General features: G+C 40.9%; 1 protein-coding gene across 4 annotated transcripts in view; it reads left to right on the forward strand.

Moving 5' to 3' along the window:
* The window catches only part of LOC122548910 (CMP-N-acetylneuraminate-beta-galactosamide-alpha-2,3-sialyltransferase 1-like), a 161,890-nt gene that overhangs the window by 109,419 nt on the left and 28,359 nt on the right, over nt 1–24,112 (forward strand). For 3 of the 4 annotated variants that reach the window (XM_043687873.1, XM_043687871.1, XM_043687874.1), the window contains 4 exons: nt 471–650; nt 4,881–4,926; nt 9,786–9,905; nt 12,623–12,767. In XM_043687873.1, the coding sequence (XP_043543808.1) occupies nt 471–650; nt 4,881–4,926; nt 9,786–9,905; nt 12,623–12,767 (491 nt within the window). Of the gene's footprint in view, nt 1–470; nt 651–4,880; nt 4,927–9,785; nt 9,906–12,622; nt 12,768–19,236; nt 21,706–24,112 lie in introns of those variants that run through there. The other variant, XM_043687875.1, reaches the window with a different exon arrangement.

A 24,112-nucleotide genomic window follows, 5' to 3' on the forward strand; every position in this document is an offset into this window, starting at 1 on the left:
CACCTTCATCTCTTCCCCCACTCATTATCGTACTCTATGCTACTTTCTCCCCACCCCCAACCTCCTCTCACTTATCTCTCCACCCTTAAGGCTCTCTGCCTGTAATACTGATGAAGGGCTTTTGCCCGAAACATCGGTTTTACTGCTTCTTGGATGCTGCCTGAACAGCTGTGCTCTTCCAGCACCACTAATCCAGAGTGTAGTTAACAATGTCACATAGTAAACACAGCTTATTCACAACAAGCTCTGACAAAGACCATTATGATAATAGCTAATTTTGATGATTCAGCTTTAAGGAATAAGTATTGACCAGGTCACCATGAATAATTCCCATACTTGTTTTTAAAATTGTAGTGTCTCAACCTCCATAAAGTATCTCAAATAGATCTGGAATCATTTTAACATTTATTTAATATTTTATTGTCTTCTGAGGTAACCAGGTTTTCTCTCTTTGCCTCCTGTTCATGTAGAATGAATCGGGCACGGACTGTTGGCTATGAGGCGGATGTAGGCAGTAAAACTACGCATCACTTCATGTACCCTGAAAGTGCTCGAGATCTTGCAGAAAATGTTTCTTTGGTTCTCATCCCTTTTAAAATATTGGACATCCAATGGCTAATTAGTGCTTTTACAACAGGCAATATTACTCGGTGAGTGAATAACTAAATCTTTGCAAAAGAATAATAGTAGACAAGCATTTAACTCATGGTGGTCAATTCCTCTCCATATTATTTTTATGTTTCTATCCCTTGCCTGCCTTCTTGAATTGAGAAGACATTGACACATTTTGAGTTAGTGCTTGCGACCCTCCTACATCTGCCCAAGTATTCACTACCCGTGTGTAAGACTAAACAAGTGGCGTGTAGACTTCTGGGCTGTAAGGAGATGTTGATTGATCAGAATGCTCATTTAGAACATACTTGAAGGAGTGGAATAAGGTTGGGTCATTCATTTACTGTCTCTCTGTAAGTGTCTGTTAGACATCACAATTCTCAATTAAAATGGCATGTAAATTGAGATGCTTATCAAAGGTAAAATGTTCATCAGTGATCATTATTTATGAATTTTACACACAAGCATAAATATTAGCCACAGATATAAGCTGTTTGGCCTTTTGAGCTTGCTGCTCCACTCAGTAAGAACATGACCAATCTGATTGCAACCTCAACTTTGCATTTCTACCTACCCCTGATAACCTTTGACCTACTTGCTTATCAAGAATTTATCCACTTCTGACTAAAAAAAGTTCAAAAACTCTGATTTTGAAGAAATAAAAAAAAACTGCAAATGCTGGAAATCAGAAACAAAAACAGAAATTGCTGGAAAAGTTCAGTAGGTCTGGCAGTATCTGTGGAGAGAAATCAGACTTAACCTATCCGTTCCAGTATCCCTTCTTCAGAACTGATGGCGGCTTGGAAAAAGTTATTTTTATGCAGAAGATCGGGTGGGGATAGAGGTTAAGGAGTAAACGATATGTGGACATAGAGCCTAAAGAGAGAGAAGGACAATTGGATAGTCAAAGGAGTGAATAATGGTCAGCCTAGGAGAATGCTAAGAGATTCATAAACTCATCCATGCCGTCCAGATATCCTAACCTAATCTAGTCCCATTTGCCAGCACTTGGCCCATATCCCTATAAAGCCTTCCTATTCATATATCCATCCAGATGCCTTTTAAGTGTGTATGGGCAATATTAGTGGCTAACAATGTGTTGTGTGTAATAGACAATGTGATAACAAAGCCTGGTGTATTGGAGTTTGGGGTAAGGACATGGGAGAAGGTATCTCAAGCCCTAACATTGTTGGGCTCAGTATTGAGTCCAGAAGTTCTCAAGCAAAAAATGAGGTGCTGTTTGGGTCCAGTGACGCTTCCTCAGAACTCTGAATTTTAAAGAAGATAGTTTCAATTCATGAAATTATCAGAGAAAAAGTTCATTATCTATATTTTAAATGGGCAACCTGTTATTTTGAAATGGTGACCCCCCCCCCCCGTACTGGATTCTCCCAGAAGAATAAAGTTTCATTCCACATCTACCCTGTAAAGACCCCTCCGGATCATAAATGTTTAAACTCTCATTCTTCTAAACTCCATCAAAAATGAGCCTAATTTATACAAGCCTCTCCCTTGTCATTAGAGAAGTCCATTGCATATAGAAGCGTAATAATTCTTCTCTGAACTAGTTTCAATACATTTACTTCCTTCCTTGATTAAAAAGACCAATACAGTACACGGTATTCTAAATGTGGTCTCACCAATGCTATGTGAAACTAGAGCATGTCCCCTCATCTTTTGTATTCATATTACCTCACAATAAACAATAACATTCTCTTAGTCTTCCTAATAATTTTCTGTACCTGCATACTAATCTTCTGAAATTTATGCACAAAGGCACACCAATTCCAAAGTATCTGGAGCTCTTTCTACATTCAGCTAACATACATTCTTCCTATCAAAATGAACAACTTCACATTTTCCCGCATTATACATCATTTGCCACTTCTATGCCGACTTGCTTGAACTAGCTTTTCGTAACTTCCTTGTCTTTGTGTCATTAGCAAATTTGTTAATCCTCTCTTTCAACCTTCATCTTAGTCATTTCTGTGAATTTTAAACAGTTACGGTCCCAACACTGAGCCCTGCAGCACACCATTTGTCTCAGATCTTGCCAATCTGGAAATGACCCATTTATGTTGACTGTCTACCTCCTGCCAGTCAGCCACTTATCTGTCCATGCCAATATAACTCTGATACCATGAGGTTTTATTTTCTGCAGTAACCTTTGGTACAATCACATGAACATACAAATCAGGAACAAGTGCAGATCATTCAGCTCTTCGAGCCTGCTTTGTCACTCAATAAGACTGTGGCTAATCTGATTGTAGCTCAAATCCATATTCCATTTAAAATCCATTGCAATCCCTTGCTTAATAAAAACCCATTGATCTCTGCCTTAAAAAAAATTAATGGGCCCTGCTTCCATTATCTATTCCAGAAGAGAATTACAAAGACTCATAGCCTGTTGAAAGAGGTCTCATCTCAGTTTTAAAAAGGTGACTTCGATTTCACCCCTACTTCATGATTCTCCCATAAAATGAAACATCCTCTCCATAGTCACTCCTTGTTATCTTGTATAATGCAACCAAGTCACCTCTTACTGTTCTAAACTCCAATGGAAACAAGGCGAGCCTATTTAACTTTTCATCAAAGTAGAAGCTTTTCCATCTAGGTGTTAGTCTTGTAAATTTTCAATGAACTGCCTCAATGATTTTATTATTCTTCTTAACTAAGTTGGTCAATATTATACTCTAGATGCTGTCTCATCTTATAAGATGCCTTCTGGAAAATCTAAGTGCAGTATATCCACCAATTCCCCTTTATTCACAGCACATGTTACTTGCTCACCATAAATCAGTTAAATGTGAGCTTGCATTCACAAAACCATGTTGAGTCTGCCTATTAATAGATTCTACCAGTTTTCCTATGACATTAATCTAAATACCTTGTACTTGCCTGCTTTGTGTCCCCAACACATTTGAATGAAAGTTACATTTACTATTTTCCAATCTAATGGAATTTTCTGGAAAAGTTTGGGAAATTACAAGCAACAAATGATTTACCTCACTGGCCACTTCTTTAAGACCCTAGGATGAAGCCTATCAGGAAGCAACCACTTGCCAACATGTAATTCCAAAAATGTGTTCAGCACCACTTCCCTGGTGATTGTAATTTTCTTGAGATCCTTCTTATCTTCCATTTCCTGATTTATAGCTGTTCAAAGGGTGTCAAATTGATAAATAGGAAATGATGAATGTAGCATATTTTGGAGGTTTGTTAGTAAAAATAAAGCTTGTGAAATATGAGGTAATGTACTGGCATGGATTAAGGATTAGCTAACAGCCAGAAAAAGAGAAGAGGAATAAATGAATCATTCTCACAGTGATAGACCATAACTAATGGGATCATTAGGTGTCCACAAGGATCAGTGCTACTGTGTTCACAATATATCAATGATTTAGATATGGGAGCTAAATGTAATATTTCCATGTTTGAAGATGATACAAAGCTAAGCAGAATTATATTCTATGAGGAAGATATAAGACATTTTCAGGAAGATTTAGTGACTACATGATTAAGCAAGTATGTGGCAAATGGAATATAATGTGGAAAAATGTGCTTTTATTGACTTTGGTGGGAAGAACAGATTGAAGGCTAGTCCCTAAATTGTGAGAAATTGGAAAGAGTGGATGTGTGAAGGGATTTGTCAAGCTATTAGAAAGCTACTGGAAATGTGAGCCTTTATAACAAAAAGATTTGAGTATAGCAATATGAAGTCTTGCTACAGGTGTATAGAAGCTTGGTTAGAATGTAGCCTGGAGCCTTTAGATTTGTCCTTTTTTTTGCAATTTCTAGCCTAGGTTATGATTTAAAGTTGAGATTTGTAGTCTCTGTCCCTTCTTGTCACAGTCTATTTGCCATTTCCCATATTAATATCTTTCTTTGTTGCCTTGTCTCTGCTCTTTGATTTGCCACATTTTCCCAAATAGATCCCTTGGCCTGGCTATTTAATTCAGAACACTCTCTACTCCTGAGTTATGTGGCTTGCATATCCTTTCTTAAGTCTGGATCACATTTAGAATTGAAACAGTACATTTTGGTTAAACGTTAAATGCAAACAAAATTTGATTTTTAGAAACAGTTTAAAGTTTCCCTTACTGACCCACTCTGTTCTAAATCATACTCAGATGTGGCGTAGACCAATAGGTAAAATAAATGTATTTATTCAAGTTGGTCAGTAAGACATGACTCAAAATCATTTTGTTTAGTTAAAGTTGTGTTAGATGAATTAATGACACTTCCTGCATTTATTCTTTCATGTTCAGCACTTACATCCCAGTGATGCGTCACATCAAGGCAAATAAAGACAAGGTGAATTGAAATTTATTTCTTTATATGATTGCTGGCTGAGGCTGTGTTTCTATGACTGTGCCGAAGTAATAATGCTTGACTTGATCCCAGAGCATAGCTAAATGAGACATCTTGAAATTTGTCAAATTAAACATTGGTATTGAATATATTATTGCTGCAAAGAACAAGAAGTGTTTTGCTGACTAAACAAGTTAGTACGTGGTAAAACAGGTTGGTACGTGATCCCGTTACTAGTCTAGGCATCTAGAGGTGGAAATGTGTTGCTGGAAAAGCGCAGCAGGTCAGGCAGCATCCAGGGAACAGGAGAATCGACGTTTCAGGCATAAGCCCTTCTGCCCTTAACGTCGATTCTCCTGTTCCCTGGATGCTGCCTGACCTGCTGCGCTTTTCCAGCAACACATTTCCAGCTCTGATCTCCAGCATCTGCAGACCTCACTTTCTCCTCAAAGATAGGCATCTAGAGGTCCAGACTAACAACCTGGAGACAGGGGTTCTGTTTCCACCACAGTAGATGAAGAATAAAAATTCAATTAGTTAACTAAATGTGGAATTAAAGCTAGTATCAGTGATGATGACCATGAAATTATTGAGCTTTTGTAATATCCCATCTAGTTCACTGACCCCTCTCAGGAAAGGAAATCTCCTTTCTTCACCCAGTCTAACTTAGATATGACTCCTGACACACAGTAATGTACTTCATTCCAAAATATCCTCTCATGTGGCCTAACTATTCAGTTGTACGGATAGACCAAAACAAAAAGCTGGCATTGCAACAGCAGCCAGGCCTATGAATGAATGTTGTTTCAATCCCCTTTTTATTAAAATGTATTTTTGAATTTTTTTAAAAATTACAAATGTATAGCATTAGGATGAGAAGTCCAGTATTATTTCCAACTCTCAAACAGTGTCACTTCTCCCAGCTGCACCAGGTCACAGTGTCAACTGTTCTTTGTGAAGACTCCAGACCAGACTACCAAATCTATGTTAGGATCCAGCTAAGGACTATTAACGTCTATTGAAAATAGATACTGTGTGACATGCAATAAGTTTACTGCAAGATTAAGCTTCAAGATTCCACAAAGTAAGATGTATTATGCAACATAATACAATGTACAATCTACAACTTATTTCTAACAACTATATGAAGAGATGTATAATGGATGATAAATTTAATGTCATTTGTTATGCACTATTACCTAAAAATCAAAATCACTGCAATCAGCTGTGCAGAGTGGGACTGGATGTTACTTCTTGATTTTTCAGTCCAGTTCAGCCAATTGCAGTAGTGGGATGAATTGAATCTAGTACATGTTTTAAAGATTTTCTACTCTGAGACTGTGCACAACATTTATTTTGTTTGATTGGGGTTTAGAAATAATAATTATAACAAATAATATCACATTTGCAAAAGTGACTATTGACATTTGAAGTATATTTTCAGTGCTTTGACAATGATAATGGCTCTGCTGCTCCTACAGGTCTTTTCTCATTCTGAAAGAAACACTCAATAACCTTCTGGATTGTTCTCTCTCTGTCTCCCTGTGTCACAGAGAGTTGCTAGGTTGCAGCCGAGTTTGTTGCTGGGTTATGGCCCATTTTCGTTTCCTTTCTTCAGCCTGTTTTCTAATGTACTAAACTATGCACTTTAAGGGTTTTAAAAATTCTCCTAGTTAATGTCCTAAACCTCAAACCCATCTTTATCCCCAAGATTGCTCTTAGTTCCCCATTTCATGTGCATTCCCATTTGTAGACTGAAGATATGAAGGACATATCATGTAATGATGGTGCAGGGGAACCTGGCTGGGCAATGCTGCAAATACCTGCCAGATCAATACAGGCATCAAAACCTCATCTTTAGAGTGCTTATGGTGCATGCCAGCTATCACCCTGGTGAAAGTATGAACATTGTTCTGCATCAATCTGTAAAAATGTCATCCCTTATTCCTGCCGCATCAGTTCCCAGGATGACCAATTTCACCTTAGAAAATCCCAGATGGCCTCCTTCTTCCACGATCGCAACTTTCTTTGCCACATGGTTGACAATGCCCTTCAGCGTATCTCCTTCACTTCCCACACCACTGCCCTTGAACCCCACCCCTCCCAACTAACAAAGATCGAACTCCCCAGTCCTCAGCTTCACCTCACCAACCTCTGCATACATCACATCATCCTTCACCACTTCTGCCACCTCCAAACAGACTCCACCACCAGAGATATATTTTCCTCCCCACTACTATCAGCATTCCAAAGAGACCATTCCCTTTGCGACTCCCGCATACCCCCCGCTCCCAGCCCACACCCCATTCCTGGCACCTTCCCCTGCCACCACAGGAATAGCAAAACCTGTACACACACCACTCCCCCCACCTCCGTCCAAGGTCCCAAAGGATTCTTCCATATCCATTAGAAAGTTACCTGCACCTCTACCAATGTCACTAATGTATCTGTTGCACCAGGTGTGGTCTCCTCTACATCAGGGTGACAAGACACCTTCTTTCGGATTGGTTCAGAGAACATCTCTGGGATACCTGCACCCACCAACCCGACCACCTCCTGGCTGAGCGCTTCATCTCCCCCTCCCACTCTGTCAAGGAAATGCAGGTCCTGGGACTCCTCCACCACCAAACCGTTACCACCCAATGCCTGGAGGAAGAACACCTCATATTCCGCCTTGGGACCCTGCGACTACAGGGGATGAATGTGGAGATCAACAGTTTCCTCTTTTCTCCTCCTTCCCCATTATCCCAATCCCAAGCTTCCAACTCAGCACCACCCTCTTGACTTGTTCATCACCTTTCCCAAATATCTGCTCCACCCCGCCCGATCTATCACCTTCTCCCTCACCTTCATCTACCTATCACTTTCTCAGCTACCTTTCCCCCAACCTCACCCCCTTCCCATTTATCTCTCCACCACCCGCCGGCCCACAAGTCTCATTCCTGATGAAGAGCTTATGCCTGAAATATCAACTCTCCTGCTTCTCGGATGCTGCCTGACCTGCTGTCCTTTTCCAGCATCACACTCTCGCCCTTGATCTCCAGCATCTGCAGTCCTCACTTTCTCAAGGGCACAGATCTCTCAGATGAAGTACATGACTGCCTATGGCCAACCCTCTTGGTTGGCAGAGGATGAACCCCATGACTGACTGTGGTATCCTCTGATAGATTGTACTCTGTTCTCAGCCCATTAAGCAGTCATTTCCTTTGACTTTCACACAACACTATTTATTTCTAGCACATGCAGTGCACTTGCTTGTAAGGTGTTGGCAGGTGCTGCAGCCCTGATATTGATGTAACACAGCACTACACAATTCCATGATCACTCCAACAGAGACTGAAACATTTGCCCTTCAGTTCTTCCCAGTGTCACAAGCTTCCTGATCCTAAAAAGCAGGCTCTCAACCACAGAAGCTCCTTATCTTATCTTTAAAGAAAAGACCTTGTGCAATATAAAGCAAGCAAGGACCCACAAGATAAGTAGCCCCATGTTAACACTAAAAAGATAAATGCCTATCCCTGAACAAAAAGCAACCTGGTAGAAGCATGCAAATAATAGCTGACCCTCTGCTCCAAAGAAGGTGGTTGATGCTCTGTTGATCAAGAGCGCATAAGATGATGTGAGGCTGGTGTCTTGCCAGTGTTGGGTTGCATGGATGAAATGTCCAGGGACAGAGTAGCCACTGACCATGGAGGTAAAAGAAGTAATTCCACATAACGAGAAGCACAGCCAAGAGCTGCAACAGATGCTGACGAGATAAGTTGTCAGATACCAGTTCTGTTTTACCTGTCAAGATTATGCATCATCTAGTTTCTCAGTTGAAGAAAGGAAGATTGGAAATATAATGATAATATATCAGGTTGAGGTACCAATGGGATGCAAATTAATGGAAATTAATTGCCACCACTTGAGGGTGATGTTCAGGATTTGCCAATTAAGCCTCAGGATTAAATCAGGTGAGTTTTTCAATCGGTGATTTTAATGTGCGATCACCTCAAATTCACTTCATTAACTACATACCATGGGCCAGTAGTATCATGGATTAACATTTATTGCCTATCCCTAATTAGTTTGTTCACAGTGTCTTGCTAGAGTCATTTCAGAGGACAGTTGATTCTTCAACCCCTCGAGTCTGATGATGGCTTGATTCACCCATTTGCGATAGCTGAAAGCTGTTGCTAAGATACCCTGGGATCCCTGGCACCAGTGCCATTTATGCACCTGATCCAGCTCCTCAGTCCAGAGCTCCCCTGCACAGTTTATGACATTTGCCCCAATATGGCAAGTAAAGAACATTAACAGTCCACTCTGTAGACAGGGATGCGAGGTCCTGGGAGATGTGGTCATGCACAGTTGGGATGTCCTCTTCGCCCAGAATTGGCAGAGGAGGCCATGACACCAGATTTTGCAAGCCTTGTCTGAATTTGATTTCTGGGTCAATGCAGCCTCAGCCATCTAGAGGAATACCCAGCATTGTAGAAAGAAAATCAATGGTCTCCTCCACTCCATCAGTGTAAGCACCATCTGATGGCTCACATTTACTCTACCTCTGCACTGCATGATCAGTAATGATTATATTGTATGGCAGAGCATGCTCAAAGAGACAAATGGCCTACTTGTGTTTTTATTCTCTAAGTTTCTACCCATTTCCTACCAAAACTCATGCTCTACCACATCCTCCCTCACTTCCTCTTACCCACCCAGTTCCCCCACATTACCAAGTCAACTACTCACACCCTGGAGCTCAGTTTCAGATTTCTTTCTAAAAGCTGTTTATTTCTATAAGCAGGTCACAAAGATATTTATCCATGCCTAATGGTTGTCTTGTTCTAATTGTGATTTCCTGGTCTCCATAACTTCAGGTATTGGTCTACAACCCACATTTTTTTAAGTATGTTTATGACAACTGGAATGAGCATCATGGAAGATACTCCTCAACTGGCATGCTGGTTATCATTTTTGCGCTTCATGTCTGTGATGAGGTAAATGTGACTTTTGATACATTTAACTGGCAAAAAGAAAAATATAAGCCCTTTAGAGCTCTATTTCTTCACCATTGCATCACACAACACCAGGTTATAGTCCAACAGGTTTAGTTGGAAGCACACTGGCTTTTGGAGCGCCGCTCCTTCATCAAGTGGTTGTGGAGGGCACAATTGTAAGGCACAGAATTTATAGCAAAAGTTTACAGTGTGATGTAACTGAAATTATACATTGAAAAATACCTTGATTGTCTGTTGAGTTCTTTCATTTGTTTGAATACCATGATAGTTTCACTTCTTTCATGTGTAAATCACAAAACCTTTTTTTTAAAGTTGCATTCTCAGGTTAGCTGTAACAATTGATGTTAACTAGACAATATGTTGAAGGTGTTAGACCCCTGTGTTCTCTATCTATGCCATGATGTTTAGATTGATTCTAATCTAAAATGTCTGGGGTGGGGGGTTGTGAGTGTCTGTGAGAGAGAGTGTATATGTGTGTGCATGAGTGGAGAGTGGTCTAAGTCTCTGAGAGGATGCCTGTGTGCATGTGGGAGTGTGTGTGTTTGTAAGGGTGTGTGTGAGTGTCTGTGTGCGTGTCTGTGTATATGTGTGTCCATGTGTATGTGTGTGTATAGGAGTGTCTGTGTGTGTGTATAGTGCAATGGTGATCACCTGTAGTGTAACATGAACCCAAGGTCCCGGTTGACACCCTCCCTATGGGCATGGAACTTAGCTATCAGCCTCTGCTCGGCCACCTTTCGCTGCTGCCTGTCCCAAAGTCCGCCTTGGAGGATGGTCACCCAAAGGTCCGAGGTCGAATGTCCTGGACCACTGAAGTGTTCCCCAACTGGGAGGGAACACTCCTGTCTGTTGATTGTTGTGTGGTGCCCATTCATCCGTCGTCGTAGCCTTTGTTCGGTTTCCCCAATGTACCATGCCTCAGGGCATCCTTGCCCGCAACATATAAGATAGACAACGTTGGCTGAGTCACATGAGTACCTGCCATGTACAAGGTGGGAGGTGTCCCCACACGTAATGGTGCTCCTATGTCCACACTCTGACACGTCTTGCAGCGTCCACCATGACAGGGTTGTATGGAGTTGTCCTGAGAGCCGGGCAGCTTGCTACAAACAATGATTTGTTTAAGGTTTGGCGGTTGTTTAAAGGCAAGTAGTGGAGGTGTGGGGAAGGTCTTGATGAGGTGCTCATCCTCATTGATAATGTGTTGCAGGTCACGAAGAACATGGTGTAGTTTTTCAGCTCCTGGGAAATACTGAACAACGAAGGGTACCCTGTCGCTTGCAGCACTCACTACACACACATATACACTCTCCCTCACATTCACAACCCCCAACCCAGACAGACAGACACACACAAAGACCCACATGCACATACATATTTTGTGGGGTGAATTTGTACTTGCAGAGTTACATTGTACTTTGCTCAAAAACTGCATAAATTCATGTAAAACTCCGTTATCTCTCTTTTTAGATTAGAATCAATCTAAACATCGTGGCATAGACAGAGAACACAGGGGGCTAACACCTTCAACATATTGTCTAGCTAACATCAATTGTTACAGCTAACCTGAGAATGCAACTTTAAAAAAAAGGTTTTGTGATTTACACATGAATGAAGTGAAAGAGTCATGGTATTCGAACAGATGAAAGAACTCAGCAGACAATCAAGGTATTTTTCAATGTATAATTTCAGTTACATCATACTGTAACTTATTTCTATAAATTCTGTGCCATACAATTGTGTCCTCCACTATCACCTGATGAAGGAGCGGCGCTCTGAAAGCTAGTGTACTTCCATATAGATTTGAGCATAGAAGCTTGAGGGGGTGATCTAATTGAGATGTTTAAAATGTTCAAGGTAATTGGCCAGGTAGATTCTCTGATAGGAGAATCAAGAACAAAGTTTGTAAACTTAAAATTGAAAGCAGACCATTTAGAGTGAAATCCGGAAGCTCTTATTCACACTGTCCAACTTGAGAATTCTCTTTCACCAAAAGGTTGTGGTTGCTGTGGCAAACAGGGCTTCCAAGGAATTAAGGGATTTTTTTTATTCATTCATGGGATCTGGCCATCCCTGGCTGGATTAGCATTTACTGCCCATCCCTAATTGCTTTGTTCTAAGTGTCTTGCTAGAGCCATTCAGAGGGCAGTTCGGAGTCAACCACATTTCTGTGGGCCTAGTGTTACGTGTTAGGCAGACCAAGTAAGAATAGCAGATTTCCTTCCCTAAAGAGCATTAGTGAACTGGGTGGATATTTATGATAGTCGACAATAATGACATGATTGCTATTAGACTGGATTTTAATTTGGGAATGGAATGTAGATAAAGAGTTGCCAATGATCTAATTCAGTGATGAACTTAGCTCAAGGGGCCGAATGGCCTACTCCTGGTTCTTTAATATTCTGCGAAGAAGTTGTGAATTTTATCCCAGTTCTATACACTTGAGACTGCTAATCTCACTGGACTAATTAGCTTCAGCACCCCTGTGGAAGCAAGTTGAAGTATGAGCAGGACTTATTTTCCAGTGATCTTTGTTGGAAAGATAGAGGACATTACTCTATGTGTGGGCCATCTAATGCCTCCACAATTTGTGAGGGTAGTCCTACCCATATAAGAGTGATAAAAATGGGAATAAACTGGGACCTCCTTCTCATGTGAAGCATTACTTTAACATCAGTGCTGCCTCTGTTGTACAGGTGAACGTTTATGGATTTGGAGCCAACAGCATAGGACATTGGCATCATTACTGGGAGAAGAATGCAGGTGCAGGAGCCTTCAGAGCAACAGGGGTTCACGATGGAGATTTTGAAGCCAACGTCACAAAGACGCTTGCTGATGTTGGTAAAATAAATTTATTCAAAGGCACTTGACACTGAAGCACTGTGAGTGAGCTCTGGGCAAGCATTATGAATCTGTAAATATCTTTGTGATTACTGTGGTGATGGATTGTTGAACTAAGAAAATGACAGTACTTTGGAAACTCAGAAATTTAGTTCCTGTTTATAATTAGCCAAATGGAAAGTCAAAGTGCTTCTACTCTCTAACCCTAACCATACCTTGCTAAAACACCAGTTTTGTTTTTGTTCCCTATTTTACAATTATCTTCGAAAAGTCTGTTTCTCAATCCGGTCAAATTTGTACCAAACTACAAGCAATTTGTTGACCTATACCAATGACAGACTATTGAAATTATTCACTATGTCTGTCCATAGTTTTAATCTGGGAGAATGTGAGGACTGCAGATGCTGGAGATCAGAGTTGAAAAGTGTGGTACTGGAAAGGCACAGCCAGTCAGGCAACATCCGAGGAGCAGGAGAGTCGAAGTTTGCTCTTCATGAGGAAGAGCTTGATGAAGAGCTCATGTTCGAAACATTGACTCTCCTGCTCCTCGGATGCTGCCTGACACAGCTGGGCTTTTCCAGCACCACACTTTTCGACATAGTTTTATTCTGAAAACCAGTTCTCCAGTTAGGGAGTGAGAAATAGACAGAACCTGACTGTTGTGCGCTATATTAAAACATAGGAAGTGTCAAAATAAATCTGAGTTTAGTAGGTGTGATCAGATCATGTAGACAGCTTTCCACTAGGGCCAAGTTACAACAGGATTATCAACACGAGAGACACTGGTACAGCCAACGATCCATGGTAAAGACATTAGTGGCAAGAATATTCTTGAAATGTAAATAAATGAAGTTATAAAGAGGAAAAGCTGGACACTTTACATGACTGATGAAGGCTATGAAAGAATTGTGAAGATTTAAGAATGCTAATTGACAGATTTGAAATAATTTGCGTTGTATTCAAATTTGAGACCTTGTTTATCTTATAGACTGATATTTAACGAAATGTGATATGGGGTCAGCACAACACTCAGTCCAACTTAGCCAAACATAAATCTGTAAAGTCCAGAATGACATCAGGTGCAACTTTTTTCAGAAAATGTTGAAGTTCCATCACTGGCCCGTGCTCAGTTAAATAATCTAAGCAACATTCCATGCAATAGAAGAACCCAGTCTGGCTATGTCTTTCAATCACAGCTGAGTTTCCTCAAATTCAGTGTGTCCATCGGGGCAGATACTGAGTAAGGTCAGAATCAAAACTAGGTCATGATTCCTGTACAATTGAGTATCCAGATCTGAAGTTGGGTGAACTTAATCAGATTACTCAGCATCGTAGAACCATTTCCCAGAAAGTAACCATGGTATTCAGGAAATGAGTCAAGTGAAAGAAATCCCACCAATCGTCATGCAGCTTTTCACTGTCAAAAAAAGTTAATGGTTCATGAAAAATTGAGGATAAAACATTTTCTCATTTTATTACAAATTGTGTTGGAAGTCATTACCGCATCTTGGACTTTATATAACGAGCCACTCCCATCATCAAAACAAAATGTCAGATGCTGTTTTTAACTAAAGTCTGTGACCTTTAATCTCATTATATTAGCATCTTGAAAGGACACTGATCTTATTATGATATTACCCAGTGAAGTACTTAATTGGATTAGGTTTCGTACAGAACTATATCTGTTTGAGCTGATAGGGATATATAATTGATTCTGCTTCCCTGACCTGATCTTTAGCAAATCTGCAATGAATTGGTCTTGGCATTGATTTTCATTATGTTTGATCATTCTATCTGGCTCTATAGCTAGAAAAATCAGGAAATTCAATCCCCGTACGGACCTCACTTTAAACAACACTATGGTTGCTACTGTTGGACTTGCTGCCTCCGAGTAAGGGAATGAAACAGCCAGAACTTCTACTCCTGATCACTATACTGTTGGAAAGCATACTCTTGTGGCTGTTGGCTGAAGATGGGATCGGATTCAGCTGTGGTGCTCTCTCAGTAAAGTAAGCTTGCTGGCACTTGCCATTGAGGCTTATTCATGAAACATGGCTGCATGAATTTGAGTCAAACTATACTCCAGCAAAGCCACCGTCTCTTTTGAAAAGTTCTCAAGTCTCTTCACCGTTCAACCAATGCACTGACCAGTTGATGGGACAGAGGTGTACGGGTATCTCCATGTCATTTTAAGCATTTAAGTAGAAATGAAACTGAACAAGGTGAATCTCCAACATCGACAGAATGAAAGTTGAAAAACGCTACCTCTTACACTGAAAACTGGACTTTTGAAAAGATCATAACCAAATAATTATCTGACAAGACCAAATTGCCTTAAACCTAGCTGTAAAATGCTTTCTATGACTGAAGCTGTGGAGTAACAGCAAAACAGAGAAGTGAAAGCACTTCTTGCATTACTGCATCATAGTTTAATCAAGCAATTACATAGGCAGGTTAAAAATTGATGGACGTCAATAGTGTGTGTGTGTCAATTAAAATGGCTTGTTCTCATGTTATCGTGTGAAGCCAGCAGAGTTATGCAGAAGACTAATACATACATGCTTGGCTGATCATTTTCACCTGAAAAGACTGTCAAAGCATAGATAATACTTCTAGAATTCTACGTCATACAATGGAAGGTGAACTTTGAAATGAGGTTAGAAGGGTTAATTCCTACTATCTCACTCCTCCTTACTCCCATACTCCTAACAAGGTCAAGTTGAACTTAGATCTATAACACTATTAGCCTTACTTTGCTAATCTCATACGTCCCCAGTGGGTGTCACAAGGAATTTGAAGTTAACTCTTCAAAACTAGAAACCAGGAAGTTATTAACTGTATCTATCAAATTAGTTGGTGAAATGGAAGGACACAGCCACTAATAATAACTCCTGAGAGAGTAATGAAGGGTTCTATTGTTGCACAGAATTTTTCAGTTAAGTGTGTGTAAATGGCAACCAGCTAGTAATCTGACTTTCGAAGTTTCAATGAACTGCAGGCTTTCAAAGGAATATTTTTCTATCCTAAACTAACACTACATTATTGAAGTGGCCCAGTGATTCGAGAATCAAAATTTTTGAAGACTTGAAAATAGTTAATGGGAAAAGAATTCTGAATTTTGTTCACATAGTTTACTACTCTGTATCTCAAAATATATGTTTGAAATTAGAATTGTAGCACCTGGGATCCTGGTGTCACCTTGGACTCCTACTTGGTCTTAGCATCTTTCGATTAAAAAGTATAACCAAGTGAATGTGGTACGTAATTTAAGAAGCAGTTAAGTCTCCAAATTAGGTCACTTATTACTTGGCTGTAAGACCATGACAGTGTGGGCTTTGTTTGGTGCTGAATAAAGATGATCTCAGCATTACAGTGTCAAAGACGTGGGAAATGGTCTTACTGACCCATAAGGTAGATTGAGAAAAAAATCTACAGAGTTTTGATCATTATCAATGTTCATTTAGACCCTGCTGCAATATGAAATACAATGCACTACTGGCGATGCAGTAAAAAGCCTGCTCGCGCACACATGAAGAATATAAGGGAGTGACCAAACAGCAAGTCACTGCCACCTGAAGAAGTGTACCTAATAATGAGAAGTGGGCACATTTTAGATATCAGACTTTAGATATCAGATCAGTCACCAGTTACACATCTGTCCCGATTTTTATTTCTACTGAAGTTGATGGAGGAGAAGTTTGAGACATTTTTGTAGCAAGAGACTGAAACTCTAATGCCTATAACTTTATATTTAAGATTTTACCAATATCCTTTGTGGAAGGAAAATGGGAAGCTTAGCTTTTATTTTGATTGTCTTTTTTTAATTCTGGGATTGAAAATGTGAATGGGATGATAATTTTAGTGAAGTACTTCTGAAATTATATAATGTATTATGCCTTTTTACTTCATTCAGTGCCTTTCTATGTCAATACCAGTTCTATGTAATGTTGTGAATTTAAGTGTTTAACTTAGGAGGATGGAGAGAAAAAGTAGGAGAGACGAACAATTAAGGATTACAATTTTTTTTAAACCCTTACTTAACTCTTGCCTTGGGTTACCTCGTGCCATTCACCACCACAGAGCTTGACTAATGCTTCTATGAAATTGTTCTTGAAGCCAGGTGGCAGGGAAATAGTCAATTTCCTTTATAAGTGTCCATAAGTCCCACCCTATGTTCAGAAACGTCCTCATGGTATCATCAATGAGAGTTTTCCCCTTCCCTGTCCTCACTGTGGCACAGGATTTCATTGCAAGTTTGAAACTGTGCCAAACTAGCCAGACAGATTCAATGTCCATTTTCCACAGCACCACTGTTTAATCGCATTCGAATAACAACATTAGAACTAAGAGCAAGAGTAGGCAATTCAGCCCCTTTTGAGCCTGTTCCATCATTAGATACGATCATGACTAATAATTTCTCAGCCTGCTCTCCATAACCTTTCAAACTGTTACTAATTAAATATCTATCTATGTCCTCCTTCAAATTTACTCAATGTCTCAGCGTCCACTACATTCTGAGTAGTGAATTCCACAGATTCATGACCCTTTGAGAGAAATAATTTCTCTTCATCTACTCTTTGCCACATGAACAAGTTACCTTTTGATTTGTAACTTGATAATGTAATAGCCACTTGCATTTCCAACAATTTATGATTAGAATTTTTTTATGTCTATATTTTCATTTGAAATCAAATTCCTGTGTAATGATTGGAATAACGGGATTTTCAACAATGTTCTGGGAGCCAAATTTCATTCACTATTTAGTGACAATTATAAATTAATGCCATAGAACTGTAGAATAGTCAGGTCCCCATCTGCAAGAGCGATTCAGCCAGCCCCATTCAATTTCAACCTCTGTCCTTGTCCTGTAGCCTTGCACATATTTTATTTGGAGATACTTATGCAATTGCCTTTTAAAAGCCCAACTGAAATTCCATCCATCACACGTTCAGATAAATAATAAAAATCACTGTTTAATAATGATTCACCATAACTTCCATGTTTCTGTATCCTGTACTTCTACACATAAAGCTAAGAAACACGTATGCTTTTTGGCATGATTTTTTAACCCTATCAACACCTCCACTGATATTTTCTGCATATATCCCCAGGTCTCTCAGTTGCTGTGTTCCTTGAGGGTTGCCTCCTTTGGTCTATATTACATCACCAAGACCTTTTAACCAAAATAAATATGTTTCTGATTTATTTGTGTAAAATTTATGGTACATTAAATTTCATCTGCTTATTATAAAACAATCAGTAGTCTTTGTATTTGGTATCACTATAAACAACATTGTATTAAATAGTCTGAAAACAACTATTCATCACTACATTTACCATTCATTGTCACTCGTCCACCTTTGAATATATGCTATCATTGTCCCATTTATTCCATTCACTGACAAGCCTTTCATTTGGATATCCATAAATCAATAACTTTTCAATATGACTTGGTAGTAAAGGCAAATGTCAAGTACTTATTTAATACTTCATCTATGACCTCCATTTGAAGATCCCTTTTTTGGTCTCTAATTTTTCTTATCCCACTTTTTAGTACCTTTTTCTTACCTATATGCCTTCACCGGACTTCGTTGCCATTTTGTGCTGAATTCAGTCAGCCTTTTGCAAAGGAGCATTGACAATTTCATAGTGTGAGAAAAACAATCTTTGGATATCCTTGCTGTCACTTCCAGGCTCCTTCATCTTTCCCACACACACACACACTTGATTGGCTCATTGTTAAGGCTGAAGAATGACCACTTGGGTATGAGGGACAACCATCATCTGTATCCCTGTCAATGAGAAAGTTGAGATAATTGGAGTGAGGCAAAAATGGAATTAATGTTATCTTGAGCACTATAGTGATTATAATAGCACGTAGTAACAAATATTAATAATTCAGAGCTCATATCCTGGTGTATGAATCACCAAGAAATGGTTATGCAGATGCAAGTGATTAGGAAGGCCACAAGAATGCTGGCATTTACAACAAAATAAATTAAATTCAGAAGTAGGAACGTTTTACTGTATCTTGTGTAAGAACCCATGCAGACACGGGGAGAACGTGCAAACTCCACACAGTCAGTCGCCTGAGGCGGGAATTGAACCCGGGTCTCTGGCACTGTGAGGCAGCAGTGCTAACAGTGGTTAGCACTGCTGCCTCACAGCGCCAGAGACCCGTGTTCAATTCCCGCCTCAGGCGACTGACTGTGTGGAATTTGCATGTTCTCCCCGTGTCTGCATGGGTTTCCTCCGGGTGCTACGGTTTCCTCCCACAGTCCAAAGATGTGCAGGTTAGGTGAATTGGCCATGCTAAATTGCCCGTAGTGTAAGGTAGGGGGTACATGTAGGGGTATGGGTGGGTTGCGCTTCGGTGGGGCGGTGTGGACTTGTTGGGCTGAAGGGCCTGTTTCCACACTGTAAGTAATCTAATCTATCTAATCTAATACATTTGCATTACTGTCTACAGTTCTAATTTCCTTACTTGAAAAAGGATACCATTTGGAGAAGGTTCTCTAGACTCACTCTTGGGCAGATCGTACGAAGACTGTCTGAACACGTTGGGCTGTACTCACTGGATGTTCAAAGAATGAGAGATGATCTTACTAAAAATATAAGATCCTGAGAGAGCTAGGTAAGAGGAGTTTAGAAAGGATGTCTCCTCAGGTGGGGTGAGATCAGAAATAATAAATTTAAGAAGATTAGAATAAATTAATACATTTAAAAATAAGGGGTCTCCCTTTTAAGGCAGATTATAAAAAATGTTTTCTCTCAGTGAGTCATCAGTCTTTACAATTTTCTTTTTAAAGCAATGAAGGCAGGGTCATTGAACTTTCTCAAGATAAAATGGATAGATTTTTGATACACAAGTCAGTGGTTAAGGAGGAGCAGTGAGAACAGTGACATTAGGCATGATCTCATCAAATAATGAAACAGGATTGAAGAACCAAATAGCATTCCTGCTCCTGCTTTCAATGAAAAAATGTTCTGGAAATGCCACTGAGTTAACAGGTTGCTGCAAAAGGGGTGGTGCGTTGGCTCAGTGGTTAGCACTGCTGCCTCACAGCACCAGAGACCTGGGTGACTGTGTGTGTGGAGTTTGTACGTTCTGCCCGTGGTCTGCATGGATTTCCTATGGATCCTCTGGTTACCTGCCACACTCCAAAATGGTGCAGATTAGGTGGATTGGCCATGCTAAATTGCCCATAGTCCAGGCATGTGCAGACTAGGTGATTTAGCCATGGCTAATGCAGAGTTACAGGGATAAGGAAGGAAGATGGGTCTGGGCAGCATGCTTCTCGGAGGGTCGGTGTGGACTTGATAGGCTGAAAGGCCTGCTTCCACAGTGTAAGGCTTTCATGATTCTATGAAAAGGCTGAAGCTGTTCGCCCAAGTCCTTTGGGGAAAGAAATTTTCTTTTGTTATTAGCCAGGCCCTTATGTGGCTCCAATGTGGTTGTTAGGAACTACCCTCTGAAATGCCTTAGCAAGCTACTCAGCTCAAGCAGGAGGTCTAGCAGTGCTTATTCAGAGTAGCTGACAATCAATGCCAGCCTTAGCAGCATAGTCCACATCCTGAGAATTAACAAGGAAAAGAGAAATTCGCCTACTCTTTCTTCCATCCTCTGAATGAATCATTTTCAATATTCATATTTGTTGTTGTCTCTTAAGAAAATCTGTGTCCATATTTGACATGGATATTTTACAGGATAATTTTTTTTATGTTAATTGATGGGTAAGTGAATATTTTGAAATTCCTGGCAGTTTAGGTTTACAAGATCAATTTTATTTCTATTAATGATACAAATTACTGAAATTGTATCCATATTTAATAAAGTGTTTTTTGTCATAATGCTGGTTAGAGGAATACTTACTAGGCTACAGTCTGTGTATTTATTTTCAGCATTCACTGTTTGACTCTTTAGAGGATATATTGATTAAATCAGATTATTTTAATGTAGATTGTCATTGACGCATCATCCAGTATCAAAGGGGGGAGATGCCTTTATATTCGTGCTTTTCTGACTCACTTCCTTTCAAGCTTCGTTGTCATCTAGTAAAATGTTGCAGCCTGTGAGCAGCGATTTGACAAAGAGCTGTGCGTCTTCCTGTGACATCATAAGCTGTTGGCAATGATCAGGGAAGACCTGAAACACAAACAGGTACACCTTTCACACAGGGTGCCAGCTTTTGGTTGTTTGTAATGAATAATAACCTCCAAACAGAGGTGGAGACCAGCATTCTGAGTATTGTACTGAGCTAGGGAGAGAAAAGGAATGAAAATTATTAACAGCTGAAATTATTGATTCTGTTTGTTGTGCAGTGAAACTTCCCTGTTGATGAGTACAAGGTACCAAAGTAGTGTCCAAATACTGGCTGCTTAATGTGTTGCCACCATATACCTCTGTTAGGAGTTAGTGCCTTTGGTGATGGAGGGCAGGAGGGGAAAATGTTTGTGAGTAACCATTCTGTCATGGGGTACGTTTAAACACTGGAGGTAATTTTCTAAGTCCATATCAATAATGGAATCTATCAATCAGGAATCATGGAAATATTGCCTGTGACTTTCAATACATAGGAATTGATTAAATACCTAGTCCTAACCCAAATAGTGGGTATAAGCGGTGCGTGTGAGCAGCATACAAGTGATCTTCTAATTTATACTTCGATTGTGTAAAGGCATGCCTGGAAATTACCCCCTATCTACACAACATTCATTTTCAAAACACTAGCTGTGCCAATGATTCTCCAGTCTGTCTTTGGCAGATCATTTGATTGTTGCCAAATTTCTAATTCAAAGTCAGCCAGGTTTCTTCCTTATGTATTACAAGATGTTGTATACTCATGTTGTCAATGAAAATAAATCATGTCTTATATTTCTAAAATGTGTTTCTGATTATGGGGTATGATTAATTCCAATAAAATCTTATTGAAAGTTATTGTGAACTTTTTTTGGCCTCTTGAACTCTTGCTTCACTTCCCTTGTATCCAGGAGTATATTTGTAAAATCAACTTAGTCATAGTGATAAGTGTAATTAATAACCAGCCTACAGTTCCAATAGTGCATATTCCTGTTGTGACAGAAGACCATAAGATGAAAATGCAGAACAAAGCCATTTAAGTCTGCTTCACTTACAATAAGATCGTAATTGATCTGATGGTGCTTAACTCCACTTTCCTGGTTTTTTTCCCAGTAACCATTGGTTCTCTCACTGCTAAAAGACCTATATATCTCAACCTTGAATATACCTACTGACCCAGCCTCCATAACTCTCCATGGAGGTAAAGAAGTCAATAAATTCACAATCCTCTCAGACAACAAATTCCTCCTCATCTCTGCCTTAACCCTTTGTTCTGAAATTGTGCTATCAGATCCCTAGACTTACCCACAAGAGGAACAATATATCTGCATTTAGGCTGTCAAGTCCTTTAAGAACTTTGTTTAAGATTGTCTTATTGTTTTAAACTGCAATGAGTACAGGCTCAACCTCTTCTCATAAGACAGATGGGCCGGTCATATGGGCTTCTGGATTAGTGGTGCTGGAAGAGCACAGCAGTTCAGGCAGCATCCGAGGAGCAGTAAAATCGATGTTTTTGATGTCCTGGGGGTGAAGTGTTCCGAGGTGGAACTTGAGGCGTTCTTCCTCCAAGTGTCTGGTAGTGAGGGAGCGGCGGTAAAGGAGGCCCAGGACCTCCATGTCCTCAGCAGAGTGGGAGGGGGAGTTGAAATGTTGGGCCACAGGGCGGTGTGGTTGATAGGTGCAGGTGTCCCGGAGATGTTCCCTAAAACGCTCTGCTAGGAGGCGTCCAGTCTCCCCAATGTAGAGGAGACCGCATCGGGAGCAACGGATACAATAAATGATATTAGTGGATGTGCAGGTAAAACTTTGATGGATCTGAAAGACTCCTTTGGGGCCTTGGATGGAGGTGAGGGAGGAGGTGTGGGCGCAGGTTATGCAATTCCTGCGGTGGCCGGGGAAGGTGCCAGGATGAGAGGGTGGGTTGTAGGCGGGCGTGGACCTGACCAGGTAGTCACGGAGGGAACAGTCTTTGCGGAAGGCGGAAAGGGGTGGGGAGGGAAATATATCCCCGGTGGTGGGGTCTGTTTGGAGGTGGCAGAAATGTCGGTGGATGATTTGGTTTGTGCGAAGGTTGGTAGGGTGGAAGGTGAGCACCAGGGGTGTTCTGTCCTTGTTACGGTTGGAAGGGTGGGGTCTGAGGGAGGAGGTGCAGGATGTGGACGAGATGTGTTGGAGGGCATCTTTAACCACGTGGGAAGGGAAATTGCGGTCTCTAAAGAAGGAGGCCATCTGGTGTGTTCTGTGGTGGAACTGGTCGTCCTGGGAGCAGATACGGCGAAGGCGGAGGAATTGGGAATATGGGATGGCATTTTTGCAGGAGGTAGGGTGGGAAGAGGTATAATCCAGGTAGCTGTGGGAGTCGGTGGATTTGTAAAAAATGTCGGTATCAAGTCAGTCGTCATTAATGGAGATGGAGAGGTCCAGGAAGGGGAGGGAGGTGTCAGAGATGGTAACATTCTGTGATTCAGTGAAATAGTGATTTGTGTCCATATGTATCTCTCTGCGTTAAATTCATGCAACCACAGTAGACAGTACCTGTCAGTGCTGAAAATGTGTTGCTGGAGAAGCGCAGCAGGTCAGGCAGCATCCAGGGAACAGGAGAATCGACGTTTCGGGCATAAGCCCTTCTTCAGGAATGAGGAAAGTTTGTCCAGCAGGCTAAGATAAAAGGTAGGGAGGAGGGACTCTGCTCTACGTAGCCAACAAAGAGACAGGCATAGCTGGGGCCCATACGGGTGCCCATGGTTACCCCTTTGGTCTGGAGGAAGTGGGAGGATTCGAAGGGGAAATGGTTGAGGGTGAGGACCAGTTCGGCCAAACGAATGAGGGTACGGCTGGAAGTGTACTGTTGGGGACGTCGGGAGAGGAAGAACCAGAGGACTTGGAGGCCCTGGTCATGGCGGATGGAGGTGTAGAGGGATTGGATATCAATGGTGAAGATGAGGCATTGGGTGCCGGGGAAACGGAAGTCTTGAAGGAGGTGGAGGGCGTGGGTGGTGTCTTGAAAGTATGTGGGGAGTTCCTGGACTAGGGGGGATAGGACAGTGTCGAGGTAGGTAGAAATGAGTTCAGTGGGGCAGGAGCATGCTGAGACAATGGGCTGGCCAGGGTGGTCAGGCTTGTGGATCTTGGGAAGGAGGTAGAACCGGGCAGTGCGGGGTTCCCGGACTATGAGGTTGGAAGCTGTGGATGGGAGATCCCCTGAGGTGATGAGGTTCTGTATGGTCTGGGAGGTGATGGTTTGGTGATGGGTGGGTGGGGTCAT

Source organism: Chiloscyllium plagiosum, chromosome 4 (genome assembly GCF_004010195.1).
Source record: "Chiloscyllium plagiosum isolate BGI_BamShark_2017 chromosome 4, ASM401019v2, whole genome shotgun sequence".
In the NCBI taxonomy this organism is placed as follows: Eukaryota; Metazoa; Chordata; class Chondrichthyes; order Orectolobiformes; family Hemiscylliidae; genus Chiloscyllium; species Chiloscyllium plagiosum.